This window comes from Crotalus tigris, unplaced genomic scaffold (assembly GCF_016545835.1).
Source record: "Crotalus tigris isolate CLP2741 ecotype Arizona unplaced genomic scaffold, ASM1654583v1 scf7180000020016.261972, whole genome shotgun sequence".
In the NCBI taxonomy this organism is placed as follows: Eukaryota; Metazoa; Chordata; class Lepidosauria; order Squamata; family Viperidae; genus Crotalus; species Crotalus tigris.
In genome coordinates, this window is record NW_024097819.1 from 135,423 (window position 1) to 156,279 (window position 20,857).

The window sequence follows — 20,857 nt, forward strand, 5'->3', positions numbered from 1 at the left end:
CCAACGTGATCTTGGTTTGTGGATGGCTTAGTTTTCCACCCACAGCTAAATATTGTACTAGAATGTCTCTGTCTATGTCAAGAATTTGCTTCTCATATCATCCATCCAACTTTGACCTGCTTGGCAAAGTTGTCCCATGTTCTGCTCAGTAAAACAAATTGGTCCTATAAGTATACAGCATTCTTTCAATGAATACCTCCATCACCCCAGGTTTGGCATCCCAGAACTGTCAATGCCTCATTCAAGAAGCACAGGCTTGGTAGGAGATAGTAGCCTTGAAGATTTAATAGTGTTCTTTTATACAGCTACTTTTGTCTGTTGACACAAGGGAAATTTCCAGCTGGCTCAACTAGTGAATGGAACTGAACTACTAAAAAAAAAAAAAAAAATTAATGATATTTATACCCCTACAGCTGCCAGTGAGCTTGCATGCGTCATGAGTCACTCCAGATGTGGATATAAAATAGAGCCCTTCTGTGCAAATGAATTCCCTGACTCCAATGAAAATTAGTCTAGAGTGAGGTGCTGCTGCTTCACCCCATTATACTCATCCCATTCTGCAAAAGGAGGAGACAGGAGAAAGATTAGCCAACTGTGTCCTGGCATACTAGAAACCAGATACTGTAGAAAATCTCTGCTTTGGGAAATTTGCAATGCGTTGGAAGATGCTGTTCCTGTTCTTGCTGTATTATAATGCTCAAGGCACTGTGCCCCCCAGGTGGAATCGAGGTAAGAGTTATAAATATAAACACATTATTGCTTAAAAGCAGGCATGTGATGCTGATATTGCATCAAACAAGTTTCTTTTTCCAAATCACATCTACCACTTTAGTAGATTCTTTTCTTCTTGTTTATTACTTTCAACCATTTGATCTGATATTTCTCCTTTATGTTCTGCAAATATATTATATATATATATATATATATATATATATATATATATATATATATATATATATATATATATGAAAGCAATGATTTTTCTCCCATTAATTGCTATGAAAGTTGGGGATTAAGACAATTGGGTGTTTACTGCAATTTTATGTACATATTTTGATGGAAATTCAGGGCTGGTTGACCCAGACAGAAGCTCTGTTGGCTGTGGAAATTAATTCAGTCCTTGCTGAGCCTAACCACGCTGAACATCTCTTTGTCTAAGATCTGTTGTTTTTAAACATATTGTATTGAAATGCACATGGCAGTTTTGCTTTCATTTATAATTTAAATAATAAATGTATAGGATTAGATTAGATTAGATTGGATTGGATTGGATTGGATTGGATTAGATTAGATTAGATTGAGCTAGCTTGGTCTAATGGTTAAGATGTTGGACTAAAGGAAACCTGAGTTAGTATGGAAGCTAAGTAGGCAATTTGGGGCCAGTCAGTCTCTCTCAGAATAAGAAGAATGCATTGGTAAAACCCTTTTGGAAATACTGCCCAGTAAACTGCATAAACTTGGCTTTCACCAGAAGCCAAGTCTGACTCAAGTTGGTTTGTATGCATACTAGGCCCACAGGTTTTCAAACACAGTCCTTTCTTGATGTTAACTTCAACAAGTTTGCTATATTAAGTTCCTTAAAACCAGGGGTAGGAAATCTCTGGCATACTGGATACATGTAGACTCCATGCCACTCATCTAGAAGCTCCCTAGACTATGCCTGCTTCTTTCCCTGATCACGCACCCTCCTCAGCTCAACTCAAGCATTTACCTTCTTTATCTTGCTGGATCTGTCAACTGTAAAGCTACTGGAGGGAACATAGAATGACTAGATTTTTTTTTACTTTGTTGCTGCTGATTACATCCAACATAACAGCTAGTTAAAACAATTCAGAAAAGTTCTCATCTTTTCTTTAACCTAAATGGAACTGAAATCCTTAGTTTCTTCCCTGAGATGCTATGTAATGGAGTAGGTGATATCCTATACTGTGCATGTCAGGGATATCAACTTCTACTGCAGAAGATAATATTACTGGTGATGTTCCATGAACTCTCTCATTCTCTCTGTGCCTTTTGGGGACTGTGCAGAAACTTAGAAGAGCCAACAGTGCCAATATATCTTACAAGAGAATAGTATACTGTATTCTTACTCTATAGCAGTGTTTGACAAACTTGGCAATTTTAACATGTGTGCACTTCATTCTAAGAATTGAAGTCCATGCATTTTAAAAGTTGCCAAGTTTGAAAAACACTGCTCTGTAATGATTTATATTTTCCCATTAAAGCCTCTGAACGATAGGGCAGAGGAACTGGCTGGGCAGGAAAAACTGGCAAAATTAAAAGGGAACTATCCTTCTTACTGTCAGAACGCTTCTAGGATGATGTTATATAACATAAAAGTTGCCTTGTAGGGCTGCACATTCCTGGATCAGTTTAGAGTCTAAAATCACATGATGACCTTTCCTTTTAGTCATGAATCAATTGGTCAGAGCTAGATGAACTGGGACAATTGGATAAATTGCCTTAGATTAGGCAATTTTTTTGTGTTGTACCAGTAAGAAAGGTAAAATGTAAGGGATTGGAACTATGATACTTTAGTTTACCAAACTCTAGTTGGTTTTCATACAGTATATTATGATATTATGCATACAGTATAGTTATTTTGTTTGAAAAAGCTATGAAGTTACAAAAATGTTGTAGGTAAGTAATTAGTGAGGTGACAGGCAGACCTTTGCTTCAATAGTCCAGAATAGTATTTCATGTCTCTGTGTTGGTGCTTTTTTAGGCACAAAGGTGAGCAGCAGAAAAGAGAGAAAGAGGCTAAAGAAGTAAAAAGAATTTGTTAGCCAGATAAAAGTGACACAGTTACTTGATAACATGTTCTTTACTAGGTTTGTAGCCTGGAACCTAATCACTTGGTTGTATAATGTACAGAAGGAAAAGAGATATGGCTTAATTAGATTCTTAGAAAATCATCTTTCTTATACTGAAATTCCTGTGGCACTGGTCCATTGGACTTGATAGTCCAATCATGTCTCCAAAATCTCTTCCAATCCTTTAATTCTACAAACATACGGCAAGGCATATGTGTTATTTACATTTATTGGTTTTTAGTGTGTGTGTGTGTGTGTGTGTGTGTGTGTGTGTATTTGTGTGTATACGGTGACCTGACTTGAAGCCAGTTGCATGAGGGCTATAAACCTAATAGTTTTGTAACAACTTTCACTGGTTATGCTTTTTTATGTGTTTTCCTCTAATGTACAATCTTTTGGCAATATCTTTCACTAGTCTGTCTGTACTACATTACAAAACATAAGTTCACAACCCAAAAGATAATTGCATTTTGATCTACTCATTAGCTCAGGAGGTGTGAATTTGTAATTTTGTCAGTTGCATAAAAATATAGATCTAATAAAATACACCAAATTAGGTAACATTTTATGCAGTTTCTTTCTTAGATTGTAAAAACTAGAACTTGTGGGAAATGTATGTTCCCATTTGCACTAGAAGAGTCATTTAGATTATTGATTGAGAATCATCATAGTTCCACGTGCATGATCTCCTTTGGAGAAATTGAATTAGGCATTTTTTTAAAAAAGATTCAACTGCACGATGTAATCAAACCATCTGTCTTGTAATGTTAATAATATGGTTTTGAAATGGAAATTCCCTGATTATTCATTTTGCTGATTATTAATAGGAAAATCTACTTCATACATTCAGGATGTTGATGAGTTTGTGGTTCCTTTGGTTAAACCAACCCTCCCAGTTTTGCATAAGGTCCTGGCATAATCTCATCTCTTTATTTTACTCCGGCTGTGTGTTTGCTATTGCAAAGCTTCCTACAATGAAGAAGGAAAACATTTTTTAGCAGAATGTTTGAGAACCATCCTAAACCCACGGAATTTTCAAGGGAATGATGGCATATTGGAAACCTATATTTGTTCATATTTTTAAAAGCCATTTTTCTTTACTTGAAACTCTGAAGACAATCTATTCAGAGAATTTCAGAATTAAAGGGGATTTATGAGATATCAAAATCAAAATTCAAAATGGCTTCAAAATCTTTTTTTTTAATTTTTATTTTTAACCAACAAGACAAAACAGAACAAAGCAACACATAACACACACACACACACACACAATATATACCTCCTTTTCTTTACAGCAATTACGTAATGGTAATCTAATATTTACATTTCCCCGTTATTCTTCTTTAAATATTTGTCCTTATAGCCCCATTATTTCTTATTTACATTTTTCTTCCTTATTTTCACTTTTGACCTTTCCATATTTATTCTCCTCTATTACTTCTAGTCTCCAACCAGACATACACCTTGTTCCATACTATATAATACTCTGTGTCTTCCTTTTCTTTTATCTCTTTTGTTAATTTGTCCATCTCAGTACAGTCCAGGATTTTTCTTATTACTTCTTCAAAATCTAAGAGATTGGTTTGGACAAAACTCAGCAGCACTTTTTCATGTGGCTGCTGATAAAAACAGGATCGCCAATGTCCAATAACGGGTATGGCACAAGAAGAAGAAGAAGAAGAGACATCTGGTCCAAGCCATGATATGTCATATCACTTGGATATCACCCTTTTGTTCATTTTTAGCTAAATGTGATGTATAAAACCAGCCATGGCTTCTAATTTAGAATAATTTTCATCCAATATGGGCAACCTTCACATCACCTAACTTCAGTACCCAGAATTTCCCATCCAACAAGGCAGGCTTAATGAAGGCTAGCTAGCATAACTGATGAAATCAGCTAATTGAGATTTTTTTTCCAACCCATTTGTATACCATGTGTGAAGTCAGTCAGTCTTTGTGAGAATAGTGATTTGATGATATTATTCCTTGCACTGGTCTAATACTTCAGACTGTAAAAACATGATGATGTGGGCTATTGAACAACTCCTTAAGTAGTTAGAGATTACAGCCATGTTTCTCTCAGACTTCTCCTTCTAAGGTTAAACATAGCAAAGTTCTTCAAAGTCCTTGTTAAAACCTTACAGCTGGTAATCTTAACTGACCTCTTTTCTTCTGATTTTAGCATGTAGTATATTACAGGAAACCCCACTTTTTCAATGCTAAATATCAGATGGAGCACATGTAACAGGCATTTTTTAAAATGAATTGGTGAATCAATAATTTAAATTAAGGACAGACATCTGTAATGATTAGCATAAAGCATTCTTTGTGGAATGATGAATAACAATGATATTTTGTAAAAAATGCAGATCATTTGTATGCAGCAAAAACAGACAATCATTAAATCTGAAGATTGGAAATAAATACAGAGGGAATCCAAAATATCCTATAACTCTCTCTCTCTCTCTCTCTCTCTCTCATTTTCATTCTCATTCTCTTTCTCACACACACACACACACACACACACACACACACACACACACACACATTCTTAATATGTTAATTTAGTTTCCTGCCTTGCTAGTGTTGGCAGCAGAAAATAACTGGATCAGGAAAGGATACAGAATTGGTAAAATACTTTCTGGATATAAATTATAATTGAAAAAAATAGTATGCTTCACATTTGCTTCAAGGGTTTATTATTATTATTATTATTATTATTACTACTACTACTACTATAAAAGAAAAGAAAAGGGATACAGTTCTGAGCATGACCATTAGGGAAATAATATTGAATCCTTTAGGAGATTAAATAAAGGCACTAGAGTTTCATAAAGCACCATGGCTTTTGCTATTGCTGTTGGTTCAGCCATATCTATCAAAGTCAACTTCTGACTTGTTAAGAAATGCCATAGGATTTTCCAGTGGTTTTTTTTTTGTAAAAAAAAAAAAAAGGTGCCGGAACTCACACACGTTATACAACCTGCCTTGCCTACCCTAAAAGGTTCCATCCAAAAAAGGTGCTAGAACTCCATTCTGGGCGTTCTATGACAAAAAAAGCCCTGGGATTTTCTAATTCTCTATCAGATATGACCTCTCTGAATACTTGACCTTCATCTCCAGATATATGTAAACCTCAGTCTTATTCCATTGTCCTTCTGCTTTCTTAGGTCATATAAATATTAACTTGCCTTTTCAACTATCCTCGCAGCAGCTTATGAACTATGCAGGGGTTTTGCTATCTAATAGAGAAAGAAGCACCAAGTTTAATCTCTCAAGATACTACAGTTTAGGGTCATTTTATGCAATGGATTGCTAAGCAATTCAGGAGGCAGTAAAGTCCACAACGAATTTATTGGATTTCCTGATGCTATGTTGATAATAACCAGTTTTAAATAATGTTAGAATTATATTAAACAAATAAGAGGGGGTTTTTTTTAGCTTATCCATAGCTACTAGTCCTCACGACTGCAGGGAGCTTTAATCTTGATGGGCAATACCACTAAAAACTTGCTGTTTAACACAATATGATAAATTAGGATAATACTATTCTTACTTTCTGTCCATGGTATTTCTGAAGTAATGGCTTGTTTTAGAAATAGGAAGTTGGACTTCTTTTATTTTTCTGGGGTGTTATCAGAACTTCCTACACCACCATTTTCAAGTAGTTTTTTAAGAATTGATTACAAGAAGTAAAGTTCCTTGGAAATGGAAAACAAAAGTATATCAACAAGGCTAGTAAGTAAATTTTACTTTCCAAATTTTATGGTAGTAATCATTGAATTGGAATGACAACTTGGATGTTTGCACTCAGCATTCAGGAGCAGAAAAACACTTGAGAATTAAGAATTACAATGGCATGGTTTTATATGAGCTTTGGCATCCAACAATAATTCTGAGGATGTCTAAGCAGAACTAATATACTTATTCCAGTTGTATTTAACTTGCCTTTAGTTCTAGTGAGGTCTCATTGAAATCACTGGGAAAAGTTGGTAACTTTTAATAATTGATATTAATGAAAATTCATTATAATTAACAGCTGCATACATTTAAAAATGTGACATACCATGCCCTTACAGAAGATTGTTGGCTATTGGATCATACTATTGGCTTGTCTAAGCTATAATATTCTTTTCAGTAAGTGTGAAATCATGGAATCATGGAATCCTAGGGCTGGAAGGAACATTGGGGATCTTTTAGTCCAGCCCCCTTGCCCAATCAGGTTAGTCATGTGACCAACTGCTTTAACAACCATCACAACTTAAACCATGATGGGCAGGCTCTGTTACAGTCATAAGTTGAGGATTGCCTGCATTTGAAGGGCCTTTATAAATTCTATGTTCTTTGACTCATTCTTCCTCCCTTCCAAATTTTATGAAAAACTGTGGACCCTCTTCCCCTCTTCTAAGCAAGAGATTAACCATGTTTTACAGAAACTCATCAACCTACATTACATCTGGGATACCCAACCTTGGCAACTCCAAGTCCTATGGACTTCAACTCTCAGAATTCTGAGAGACCCAGAACAGAAACCTGAAGTCTACAGTTAGAGATGCAGCTGCCTGTCCAAAACAGGAGTAAGAAATGAATTAGAAATACAACAACACCAATCCAACGTTAAGCTTCAGGAGCATTATTATTGAGATACATGTTTAATATTAGAAAATATAAAACTATGAGAAAGCTGAATTCTCATAAACATTCTTCAGCATATTACCTACAAGACTGATAGCATGTGCTTCTTCGTTTTATAGAATTCATCTTTTCTTATTTGGGAAGAAATAAGTTTGTTTCTACTGGACTTTTTGTCTGCCAACAATTCTTGTTCTGAGAAGTCAAAGCAGAAGAGAAGATTGGGTGGAAGAAGGGCGGAGAGAAAAAGACTTTTGCTCTACTCTCTATAGTTTAATGTCTCTGAAGAGATTAGTTGCTTTTCTTCACTTTCTTTTTTATATCAAGACTGCCTGGAAAATGGGACACTCTTTATTTCCATAATGGTGGGAGAAAAATGCCATGTAACCTTGGTAATTTCTATCTGCCCTAATTATATTTCTTGCAGCACATCTATTTCTTATACATTCAAGTTGAGTTGGCTATTTTCAAGGTTTGGAAAGTTCTGGTTTCAAGTTATTTCTCCAAATTGCAGCAATGCTTAGATTTGAGAATATGGAGTGATTCTCTCTCACTTTTCCCTCTTTCTTTCTTCTGTTCTTTTTTTTTTCTTTTTAACTATTCTCTTTTCCAGTCCCCTGATCACAAAACCTATCAGGGATCATTTCTGTAATAAACAATGGGACATCTTAAACCATTTATTTATAGCTATTTCTTTAGTCAAAATCCTTCCTTATAATATTTATGTATTATGTATATAAGCATACTATTTCCCATTAATAAGACTTTTAAAAAGCTCCTTATGTTGAGCTGGAATCTTTTGGGACATGCAGCTTGAAGGAAAGACACACGGTATATACAAACACAAATACAGCATAACATTGAAAATACAGGCTCTATTTCTGTGGTTTCTGGCAATTTTCCAGTATAAATATCAATAGAGCTGCACCATCATTATTAGTCTTTCTGTTACAGGCAATAGCACCTCCAATTGCAGACTTAGGGGCTCCCTTCTGGGGCCTTCAGAACTCTCTCTGAAGCCTAATGGTATAATTGTCTACTTTTTAAAGGTAGAAAACACATAAAAACAGTGAATAACCCACTTAAGACAACAATTTTTAGGGTCCTGCTCATCCACTCATTGGCTTTCAGAGGTTCAAAAAAGTTAAATATGGCTTTTAGCCAAGAAATGATAATTTGTTCATAGTCTGATAGGATTCCCTCCCTGGCTCATAGATCCTAATGCTACCCATTGAGATAAAGCAAGCACATTGTCCCAATCATTTTAAAATATTAACATACTTTGGTTAATGAAGGCTCTGAGATATTTCCTCAACAAAGGTTAAAAACACTAATGAAATCACTCACTGTAATATCTCTTTTTCTCCCCTTTATGGTTGTTTCTTTTTCCATCTGCTGCTTTCTCTCTCTCACTCTTTTTTTGTTGTTGTTGTTCTGTTACTTTTTGTTAAGGTTATATATTTCTTCTGCAACTGGAATGAAGTTAGGTTAGGATTAAAGACTGGTTCAATGAAACCCCTGCTAAAATTATTGTCACTCTGGGAATTGCTGGTAAGCTGCCTAGAGTCTCTCTTTATTATAAATAAATAAATAAAATTAGGGCATACTTTGCATATTAGCATTCAGTTTCCGTTTTCTTTTCTGGATGACTTTTGATTATGCAGTTTGGTTAACAGAACATACTCAATCATTCAATTACATATTCAACCACTGAATTATTTTTCATTTGAAAAACAAGCTGAGAAGTCGTCTCTTCTTAAAAACTTCCAGTGTTGGAGCATTCACAACTTCTAGAAACAAGTTATTCCACTGATTGATTGTTCGAACAGTCAAGAAATTTCTCCTTAGTTCTAGGTTGCTTCTCTCCTTGATTTATTCATAGTATTAACAAAAATTTCAAAATAATTGTGGGAGTACACCATAAAACATCAAGGAGTAGTAGTATTATTGTTCATTTGCTATAGCATGTTTTAACCTCAGGAGGATTGAAATTCTGTCTCTGTCTTTTCTAATTTTCTTTAAAAAAAATCTATATGAAGGGGTCAGGAAGCAAAGCACCAACAGGAGACTGAACAAATTCTGCCTGATATTCTGGAAAAGCTATAACTCACAATGGTCAAAGCAGAGCTAGATTCTCTCTGTTAATGCTCCTTGGGAGCCTCCATTGATCCAATGAGCAAGGAATGCAAATTGAAATTTGGGAACTTGCTGAAGATACATAGATCAGGATTCTTCTCTTTCCAAGCAGTGATAATTTAATGTACAGTATCCATAATTAAAATAAATAAGCACATGTTGAGATGAAATAATTGTTTTATATAAACTTCTCCAGAGTAAGAAGAAAGGAAAAGATAGCAATTGCCATTAACATGGACACATTTTTCTTTGATAGAGAATAGCACTTTGTATGACAGTGTAGAAGAGAGTCATGTCAGAAGAAAAGTTTGCACATGGATTAATAAACACTTGGCCAAGTACTGGCTACACATTTCTCTCCATCTCAGGGTTTGGTTTTATTTTTAGCTCTTGGTTTTTTGCCTTAATACATTGAAAAATAAAACGTGGGGCAAAAAGCAAGCAGGCAAATACAACCCAAAAATTCAAAGCGGAAATAGATATATCAGAGTACAGCATGACTTAGAACAGAAGAATCAAAGACTGGTTTTGAATAACTCTGAAATATAAAGAAGTATGAGTAAATTATTGGAGACTCAGTGAGGCCTAAAGTGTTGGATGTAGCCCAAGGAGACAATGGCTATATTTGTTCAATGCATTTAGCCAAGCTTTGGGATGAGAGCTACTGAATAAGCCACTTAAGCTCAATATATGAATACATCATAAATCATAGTTTGTAAACCATATTGGTGGGTTTACATAGCACTCTAAGCCAAAACTAAAAAAAAATAAAGTATAATTTAATATGCATATTTAGCATATTAGGCTGAAAATGAAGAGTCTAAGCTAGATTCGCATAAAATGTAACCCTATAATGTGAGTTGTCTGTTTTGACTTAGCCTGTTATATACTCCCAGTCCTTCCCTTTCTTCCCTTTCAGTCTACCTATTTCGTGGAGTCGTTGGAGTTTTAGGACTGAGACCTAAAGCCAAAGGTTATTATTTGAAACCCAACATTAAAAAGACAAAACTATGATACTGGCTTGGCTTGGTTTGGCTTTAGTACAAAGTAACAGCAGAAGTAGCACACATCTGCTGAGGAGAAAGGAGAAATCAGCTCTTTTTCTGACATCATTTTCTTAATCTAAACCTTCCCCTTTGGCCTTGTAGGTGTTAACATGGGACATATATAGGAATAACTCTGACTTTAAAACAAGAAAGGTGATTTAGCTTGAAGGCAAGTTAGACAAGAAAAACTATTCTCTGCGGGTGTCAGTAGAGCCATCCACTTTAAACCAAGTGAGCAGAAGCAGGCAGGTAGGAAATTTTGCTGACCAGGAGTCAAATATTCCCCACATTTCTGTTAAGACATTGTGTTTACTAGACCAGTTGAAGGTTACAAAACAGGGTGAGGACTTTTGAATTTCCGAGTACTCTTTATCTTACTTAAGAAAGAATTCCTGGAAACTTCCAACTTTGCATACTGTTCTAGTTAAAGTGGTAGGGGAGTGTATCTTCTGTGGCCACCACAAGGAAACAATCTCACCACAGCATTCCCTTTCAAGGCAGTGAAGAATGTCAAATGGTAAAGACTAACACATAAATTCCGAGTGGGGAAGATCTTTATCAGATGCCAAAATGGTTGCTGGGCTCAGCCATAGAGTTGCATGAAAGGCGGCTTGAAAAATTATTAATCTGATCACTGTTGTCTGGATCACTGCCAGCAATTGTTTAATAAGTAAACATTGTAACTGCTGGGTGATTGAAGTTTTAATTGCCAAGCAATTAGCACTTGGAGATTTCAGTGTGTTTCATGTGCTGATATGCAGTGTAAAAAGTTGTCACAGGCCAGGAGGAATATAGACAAAGATGAAAGGGCTGTTGGAAGATATATATGGAATGGAGGCTTTGAAGACTCAGTTACAAATCTACGTTACAGGAATATTGTGAGACCAAAGTGAGGAAATACCTGTTACACTTACACATACACACATTACCTTGGACATTTGGTTTTAAAGCAGGGGTCTCTAACCCCTTGTCTGTGGACCAGTACTAGTCCATGGTCCGTTGGGAACCGGGCTGCACAAGCAGCAGGTGAGTGCACAAAGCTCCATTAGTGCATGCACAGAATTAAGTTGTGCACAAAAAAACATCCCCTCCTCCCTGCTGTTGTCGGTGCCGCTGCTACCAGTCCACGAAACCACAAAGGTTGGGGACCATTGCTTTAAATGACAAGGACAGGAATAGCCAAATTTCCCAGTTTCAATGGGAAATTCATTAAATTTTAGCTTTGCAAATTGGACTTTTTTCAGTGCCCAAACCTGTGAAATGTTGCCCACTCCTGGGCTGGAAAAAGATTGAATTATGTTGTGGGGAGCTACATGTCTTACCTAAGCTTTATTTATCATTCATTCATTCCAAAAATGTGTATGGCCAATCAATTCACAGAGACTCCAGGTGGCTTACAGAAATAAAACCCCAAATACAAATCCAATATTCATCCTCCTGGTAGGGACAATCAGACAAACCACTTCATATGTTCTGTATCACCCTGGGCTCCCCAGGTCCATTGTAAAACCATGTCTCTAGGGCAGCAGCTCCCAACCTTTTCTATACCCCACACCCCTAGAACACTTCTGATATATTCTCGCACCCCTTACAAAAGTTCAAAATAATGGCAACGAATTATGCATATACACTATAATTTTGAAAACCCAAGTTTTCGTACCCCCTGGAATATTGTCTCGTACCTTCAGTTGGGAACCCCTGCTCTAGAGCCTATCAAAGAGTATCAAATTGGAGGACAGATTTATTTCTGTGGAGATAATGTTCCACAGGGAGGGAGCCACCATTAGATAGACATCCTTAAGGGAGGGGATCTGAAATATATCCTGCCTCCTCACTCTGGTGGCTCAGGCAGATGTAACTGGGAAAAGACAGTTCTTCAAATAACCTGGCCCCAAACCATATAGGCCTTTAAAGGAAGCAACCAGTATCTTGAATTGAACTCACTCACAATCACCTCGAACCATATATAAAAGTAATGTATAAGTATATGTATGTATACTGTATACTGTATTGTATACTGTATATATAATGAATAAGTAAATAAAATAAATCCAGAAGCAAATTGGCAACTAATGCAGGTCCCATGAGACCTCCAAGGTCCCTTCCAGCTCTGTTCTATTCTATTCTAACTCAGATTGTAATTGGCTCATTACAGGAAGGACCAGAATTATTTTTCGTATATATTTTATCTTGTTGAAACCAGTGAAAAGTTGTTACAACTCTGCACAGTTCAAAAACAATTATAAAGTATTTTGAACAGAGATGCAAGCATTAAGTTAGCCATGTCTTTTTTTTTTTTTTTTTTTTTTTTTGGTCTTTAGTGAGAATCATTAAACCCTGACATTTTAAATACAACTTACTTACAAAGAAGCAGGACTTCTTTTTTTTTAAGACATATGAATAGAGCCTGAATAAATAATAATGTGCTTTAATGAATAGCAGAAAGTTTGCATACTTGCATAAGATCCAAAGCATTTCTTCCAATCATGTTTATGCAAGCACAACCCTAAATCACTATGTCTATATAATATAATCTGATGGATCTACTGTAAGATGTACTGTAATTTGTGGATCTTATCCAAGCCTGTGTCAAATCAATGAATGGCTTCAGATCCATGTCTACCTCCAATTACATATGGAATATACTGTTCTCCTCTGAAGAACATCATCAGAACTTTCCACAGCCATACCAAGCAGTTGATAGGAAAACCAGTATAATGTAAAGTTTAGAAGTGAGGGTTGTGTTGCTCCAATTAAGCCTTTATCAAAAGCAAACTCCCTCTATGAAGATCTATATTGCCCTATGTTACCCCTAGACCAGTGGTTCTCAACCTGTAGGTCGGGACCCCATTTGTGGTCGAACGACCATTTCACGGGGGTCGCCAAACAACGCAGTCCGCCATTTTTCCCCCTTTTCCTTAGCTGTGCTACTTTCTTTTATTCTATTGGCTTTTAAAAACCAATAGAATAGACTATCTTGAATAGAGTCTAATTCTATTGGCTTTCAAAACCCAATAGGAATTGTCCAGGCTGTCTCTGCCCTGCTGAGCCTGCCAAAAGTCCCATTCTGCAAACAGTGCTGCACCAGTTGAGTAGTCCTCAACTTATGACCGGTTGAGTAGTCCTCGACTTACGACCGGTTGGGGGTCGCAGCATTAAAAAGGTTGAGAATCACTGCCCTAGACCTATCTACTATCACTTGAAGACATCTAAGAAATCGAGGCTGCTGTCAAAGGACTTGTTAATTCCTTGTACTCAGTGTATAGAACTAGACTGCATCCATGCGTCTAGTAATCTCCTTTCAAAGCCAACTAAACTGATGGACAACTCCACTACTTGGAGCAATAGATTCTAAGGTTGATTATGTGCTATATATAGATATAGTTCCTTTTATCTGTTTAAGTCTTCAGTTCAGATTCAGTGGATTGCTTTTAGTTCTAAGTGATAAGGGAGATGGTGTCAGCAGATGCAAGAATGAAACTGCAGGAAACTGGAAAAGTAATTTTAGGAGACAGGCAGGCTGTAGCTTGAGCTAAGGCTAAGCAGAACCTGGGTGCTGGCTTTTAAAACAACAAAATAAATACAAGGTCTAAATAGCAATTTTTCCCATTTTATGTTTTGAAAAGCATAGAAGTTTTACCAGGCAAAATGAGGAAGGATTAAAGTTTATTAAACTGCAGCCATTATTTATTTATTTATTTATTTATGTAGGATATGGCATATCATACATAGCCTAGCAATATATATTAACATTTCGCCTGGATTGATTAATTAACTACATCCATTAACAGCTTCTTGCCCATCCTCTCTCCTTTCTTCCTCAGCTACGTTTTTCCCAGCTGCTCACCGTGTGAAGAGGTCCTCAGCAGTTCTTCTCAACCCAGTGCTTCAGAAGTCTCGGGAAGATGTGGATCTTCTATTTGAGGTTTAGTATGAGTAAAAGTACAGTTTTAAATCCAGCCCTTTAGAGCAATGGGTCAAGAAGATGACACAACTTCAGGGCAGCAAAAAAAGGAGAAAAATCACAGATGCTTCAACCTTGTGAAGTTATTGTGCAGGTTTCTGATGTTATTCTAATGCAGTTTCAGAGATATGATATTTTTGGACTCATCTGAAGCAAAATCTTCATGCTCCTTTTTATTTTGATTCGAAAATTAGAATTAAAATCAATAAATTAGATATATGCTTTAGCCTTCAGTTATATTATCAAGGGGGCTTATCAATGTCTTTGTTAAGTATAATTTATTCTATTTTATTCATTCATTTCATTGGTTAGATCATACCTTTCTATAATAATGCACTTCAGTGGTGGGATTCAAATATGTGAACAACTGGTTCTCTGTGTGGATACTGCTTCCGGAAGTCCATTCTGGGCCTGAGCAACAAAAAGTAGCTACCAATTCTGCTGAACTGGTGCGAACTGGCTGAATCCTATCACTGATGCACCTGCAATAAACGGAATAAACAAACTATTCTTAATAGAATGCAATTTGAACAATACAGAAATGTTTTTAACAAAATACCATAATGTACATTAGTGAACGGTAAATGTAAAAATGGTTTCTAAAAGGTGATTAGAGATTCAGGAAAATATGCTGAAATAGATGAACTTGAAAGTCACTTGGAATAGGAAAAGAAAGAGCCAGCTTTCCCAACATTTTATTCTGCTTCTGTAAGCTTTTGGGAGGGCCACATAGTTACCTAAGATGTTGAGACCCAGCCTTTTAACAAGTAAAATTCTCAGTCTGGAATGTCAGGCAAAGAAGAAAAAAAATCCATTGCCAGAGTAGTTAGTATAGATAGAACTGATTCAACAGAAAGCAGCATTCTAAATTGGTAGACTCCAATTTAAAGTCTACCAATGTCAATGGTAGACTCTAAATGGACATCTAATGGATGTTCTATGACATCTAATTTTCTTTGTATGTATTTTTTTTCATTGTAGAAAGCACTGTGTCTGATGATTCTCCAAGGATTTTCCAAAGGGGTTCCATTGACTGCCAGGAGTCAATGGGACTATTCAAGTGGTTGTTATTATTTGTAGTACGATCAATTAAAGTAGTATTTATGACATTATTTTCATACAATAAATGTTCATACAATCTGAAACTTCATGGAGGGATTGATGAGTGTGGAGTTGGGGATCCTTGCTCTATATTAATCCAGACATCATTTTAGCACCTCATGTATTGATTTATAACCAAACCAGAACTGGTTTAACACTTTTTTTCCTCTGTGCTTTCATCCCAGTTTCTTCTAGGTGAGCTGGAAATTGATGATGACCTAAAAATCACTGTCAAGGATGAGGAACTCGCTTCAACCAGGAAAGCGATGATGTTTGACACTCTGTGTAATGATGTTATCCCAAAAAGTATTACAGAAATACGCAGATTAAGCTCCAGGCTATCAGGTTACCCTGGCATGTTAAAGAAAGAAGATTTTGAAAGGACAGTATTGACGATGGTCTACACAGCATACAGGACAGCTCAGTCCCAAGGACATCAGAAAGACACCTGGGCAGAATCCTTTGTAAATCTTTACAAGCTTCTGATGCATGACTTGAAGTTGCTGTCCAGCCAAACTCCCACTTCTCAGAGAACTTGACGCACCAGAAACACTCTGATTATGAGAAGGATATTTGCTTCTTCATTTTGATACGTAATAAAAGAAACAAACTGCAGACCTGGACATATTTCTTAATCTCTAGCTCCTCCTAGAGATAATCTGTTGTAAAAACTTCTGTATTGCCTTACAGATTGAATTAATATATCTGTTAAAAACGTTTCCCAAATTATCTAGCTTTTTCTTTTTAAGTGTAACCAATGGACTGCAAATCCTCTCTTGTTGTGTATTTATTTTACTTCCATCAATGTTCTTCCCATGTCTGTATAGATTATAGCTGACACAAACTTTAACCCAGCCTTTAAATGAAACAGTTAAGCTCAGCAAAACTATGCTCATTCTTGATGGATATGTGGGACTCAGAAAACCTTTTTCTGGCCTGTTTTAAAAGCTCAGTGAAAAAATGCTGATCTCAATCCTTTTGGAAATTTTATTTTGCTATTAACCACCTACCCCCCATACATTCTTTCTCTCCTCTTTTGTCAATAGGCATTGGTTAAGAGATGAAGTATAGGTTCATTTAAGGAGAAGAATAAATTCTCTCTCTCTCTCTCTCTCTCTCTCTCTCTCTCTCTCTCTCTCTCTCTCTCTCTCTCTCTTTCTCTCTCTCTCTCATATAGTAGTAGCAGCCCAGTAGAACCGAATCTTAAGTAAACATTAAAAAGGTGATTCTTACCAAGTTTGCTGCCGCAGCATTGGAAAAGGTTTAGTGTATAATGATGTTCTGATTAAGCTATTATTATCTCAGTTTTGTTTAAAAAGAACATCTGTTTTCACATTTCTTCAAAAACAATAAAATGATGGGTGTTTTTTTTCCCCCTCTGGGGTAGTGCAATACAGAATACACCTGAAGAGAAAAGTAGTATAAAATTGCAAAGTAGATTACTGCTACTTCCAGAGCAGGATAGCTGTTTAGATGCAAACTAGACTGGTTTTGTGTGGGACCTTTCCTGCCTTAGAAGTGCTAGTGCTGCTGTTCTCCTTTTCTGGGAAAATAGTTCCAACCCATGCCTCTTGGGTCATCATTTCAAACATATTTCCTGAGAGACCTTCCTTAAGAAAGGAAAAGAAACAGAATGGCCACATATCAGCAAAAAAAGCAATGGGAATGGGAGCAACTTCCTACTGGCTTCCCCTTTGAATTTCCTTGTGGAAATTTGGCAAGAAGCATCAGAAATATTCCTTTCCCTTCCCTTCCTTTCCCTTCCCTTCCCTTCTGGCAGGTACTGGTTGCTGCTGGGTAAGGAAGGGAGTGAGGGATTGTGAGACCAGCTAAAAAACTCTCATGAGACATTGAAAATGAAGATCATAAAACTGTAGCACCAGCCAGTAGTACTAAGATAACTATAATCTTCCCAAATTTCATTCCATCAGGAATCATAGATTCTGGATTTTGGCGGCATTCTGTGAGTTAGCTCATTTCAAGCACTTTGGTTCAAAAATTGGTGCCTGTTTTGTCCAGTTAAAGGTCATGACAATGAAAATGTAATGTAGTATATAGATACATCAATGATAAAAAGCCTTGATAAGAGCTTGCCTGATTGATCCCAGCCTTGCAGAAAATTCTGCTCATTTAAAATCAAGTCAGTAAGGCCTTACTTTCAACTAAGTTACATAAAGGTTTGCAACCTCAATTAAACTGTGTTAGTTCTTGATTTAATTTTCTCTGCAATCTCAAATGAGAAATCAGAATGAGAATCATTCCAGACTGATAATCGGATAAATTCAAGTATTTACTTTTAGTGTAATCTGCTCAGAAGATAAGGACGTAATTACTTTTACAATGAAAAAAGAACCTGAATTGTACTTCACAATGATTAGAGATCAGATATTATTAAAAGAAAAAAATCCATCTTCACAAGTGGGACTTTTCTAAACAATTTTTAAAGCTAATCTTACCGTTAGGCAGATGCTGAGAGAGGGAATGCCAATAAAGACAAAACAGTTTGTATCTTGTACATTTTAGCAGCCTTTATCTCCGATGTACCATATGAACATCATCCAGTTATTGATGTTGACTTAAGATTGAATTCTTAGTCATGTGGAAGCCAACTAATAAAATAACTTGGGACAGCCCTGGTTTTCCACAAATAGTGTAGAGTCAGCTTTTATTTTCTTTTTTTAAAAAAAAAAAAACCTCATTTGGAAGTCCTAGAGCTAATATTTATAAGTATTTCTAAAACAATGCATCAAGCTGAGCCAGAATCTTGGTATCGCGTCAAGCCTAGCATTGACGCTATGTGGGCTCAGACATCTGCAAAACAATGGTAGATCAAAGTCTCTACTGGCTGTGAAACGGCACTCTTCCCCCTCTGTGAATCTTGTGATTGAATAAGGCATGACTTGGGTTCAGATTCCTGATGAGTTTCCTGTGTGGCTCATAGATTAGTCTGGAGTTTTTTCAGGTCAATCAAAGAACCATCTAATGGCAGTTGATCTGTTTGGCTGACAAGGAAAAAAAAGAAACCCAAGCTGTATTGCTACTGGACCAAAATCACTGTGGGATGACAAAGGTGACAATCTTTGGAAATGAACTATCTTTCCCAGTTGTGAAGATAGTTAAGGTAGAAACTTTTACTTGGGCTGTTATGGTACATCGAGACCATCCTCACTCCTGGTAACTACACAAATAAGTCCTTGAAGTTTCTTGATAACATTTTCAGAAGCAGCTTGCCAGTAATGTCTTCCTAGAGATGAGAGCAAGTAACTAGCCAAAAGTCACCCAGTTGGCATCCATGTTAAAGGCAGGGCAAAGGGTCATAGTCTTCTAGTTTCTAAGCAAGTGCTTTAGCCACGAGACCTGTCCAAAAGGTGCTTTTGCAGGAGGCAACTGGACTTTCTTGTTTTTCTTTGAAGACATTTCGCTTCTAATCCAGCTTCTTCAGAGAAAAACAAGGAAGTCTTCAAAGAAAAACAAGGAAGTCCAGTTGCCTCCTGAAAGAGCACCTTTGAGACAACCATGACCTGGATGACTGAAATATCCATAGACACTTAGCCACTAGACCAAACTGTCTTCCTTGGATCAAGTGGCCTTAAATTGTTTTTTTCTTGGGATAGCCATTTACAAAGCTGTGTAGGAAGAGAAAAGTGACCACAAGGATCAGAGCAGAAAGGGGAAGAAGACTACATGAGACACATTTGGTAAAACAGCCCAATTTTCATTAATGTTCTTTATAAGAATATCCTTCCAATGCTGTGAGCAGTTATAAGTGAACCTCAACCACTAGTTACTGGCATTTACGAAGACCAGCGTCCACAAAACCATATATTCTGACTAAGTCTTGGAAAGTTGCATGATGTTTTTTACTGTAGAAGTAAAGTGTTCATGAATGCAAATTGTTTCAGGGATCTGTCTAATAATATGAAGCAGGAGAAAGCCTTAGTGGCAGAGTCGTTAAGCAATGGCAGGTTAATAAAGAAGAGCCTCAGAATTCTCCAATTTATCTTAGAGATGAAGATGAGATGAAGATTCTTCAAAGTTTCTGAGCCAGCCACACTGAGCAGAAATTGTCAGTGGCTGGCAATAGTCAGAATAAGGGAAGGTAGAGAGGGAGAACGAGATGGAGTTATCTGATTTTCTTTTAGGATGCAAGAAGGATTTTAAAAAGTCCTTACTTGCAAACTGGGAGTCATGGTTTAAAATATAGCGACTTAGAAGAATTGTCTAACTTGCAACCGTTTGTTTAGTAACTGGTTAAAATTATGAGGGCACTGAAAAAAGTGACTTATAGACAATCCTCACACTCGCAACCATCACAATGTCCCTGGGTCATGCAATCTCCATTTATGACCTTCTGAGCTGGCTTCCAGATTCATTTAATGACCATGTGATTCAATTAATAACTGGGACAATTCATTTAACAATCATGACAAAAAAGTCATAAAATTCACTTAACAACTGCCTTGAAGATGAGGACTATCTATATTGGGATCTCTCCCTTCTCATGTTTTCAGCAAGACTAATCTAAGCTAAGTGAGATGACAATGGAATATTTGATCGTATTCCTTCATGCTGTAAAAAAGAATCAGAGGACGTTTTTAGCCTTTAGCACACCTCCACTTACTGAAATGTCCCAGTCAAGAATATTATAGTACTGTAGGTGCTAAAATTCTTTGACCAGCCCCATCTTCCCATTGAAGACCATCTTCAAAATCTCACAAAGAAAGATAACTGTATGCCAGATATGCACAGTGCAATTATTAATTAATAAGGTAATTGTAACTTCTCTTACATGACACCTGTATCTGCATAACTAATTCTTCTTCTCCTCCCTTCTTTCCCTCCCATCTCACTCTAGTTTAACTCCTAAGACTGTCTGCCCACTCTATGCATCTGATGAAGTGAGCTGCTGCTCACGAAAGCTTATACTTTTTGATAAAATATGTTAGTCAGGAAAAGTGCTACCATATCAAGATGCATAATTAGAGACACAGTGCTAAGCCCAGTAATACATTACATAACTGAGTTTTATTGAGGAGAAACCAGGAAAGAAAGAACAAAAACTTTATTTATAAAACTAGATTGGATCCTATTTATTGCTGAAGCAATTTCTTTCTTGGGGAACAGCTGTTCTATTACCATGAATGTATGTGACCCCCACAATA

At 36.5% G+C, this 20,857-nt stretch overlaps 1 protein-coding gene across 1 annotated transcript; it reads left to right on the forward strand.

The window, feature by feature from the left end:
• The first annotated feature begins 377 nt into the window (after nt 1-377).
• FAM180A (family with sequence similarity 180 member A) lies at nt 378-16,424 on the forward strand. The gene is made up of 3 exons (XM_039365234.1): nt 378-729; nt 14,455-14,555; nt 15,881-16,424. Exons 1-3 carry the CDS (start codon nt 654-656, stop codon nt 16,232-16,234), a joined length of 531 nt encoding a protein of 176 aa, XP_039221168.1. The 5' UTR covers nt 378-653; the 3' UTR covers nt 16,235-16,424.
• Nucleotides 16,425-20,857: the final 4,433 nt, after the last annotated feature.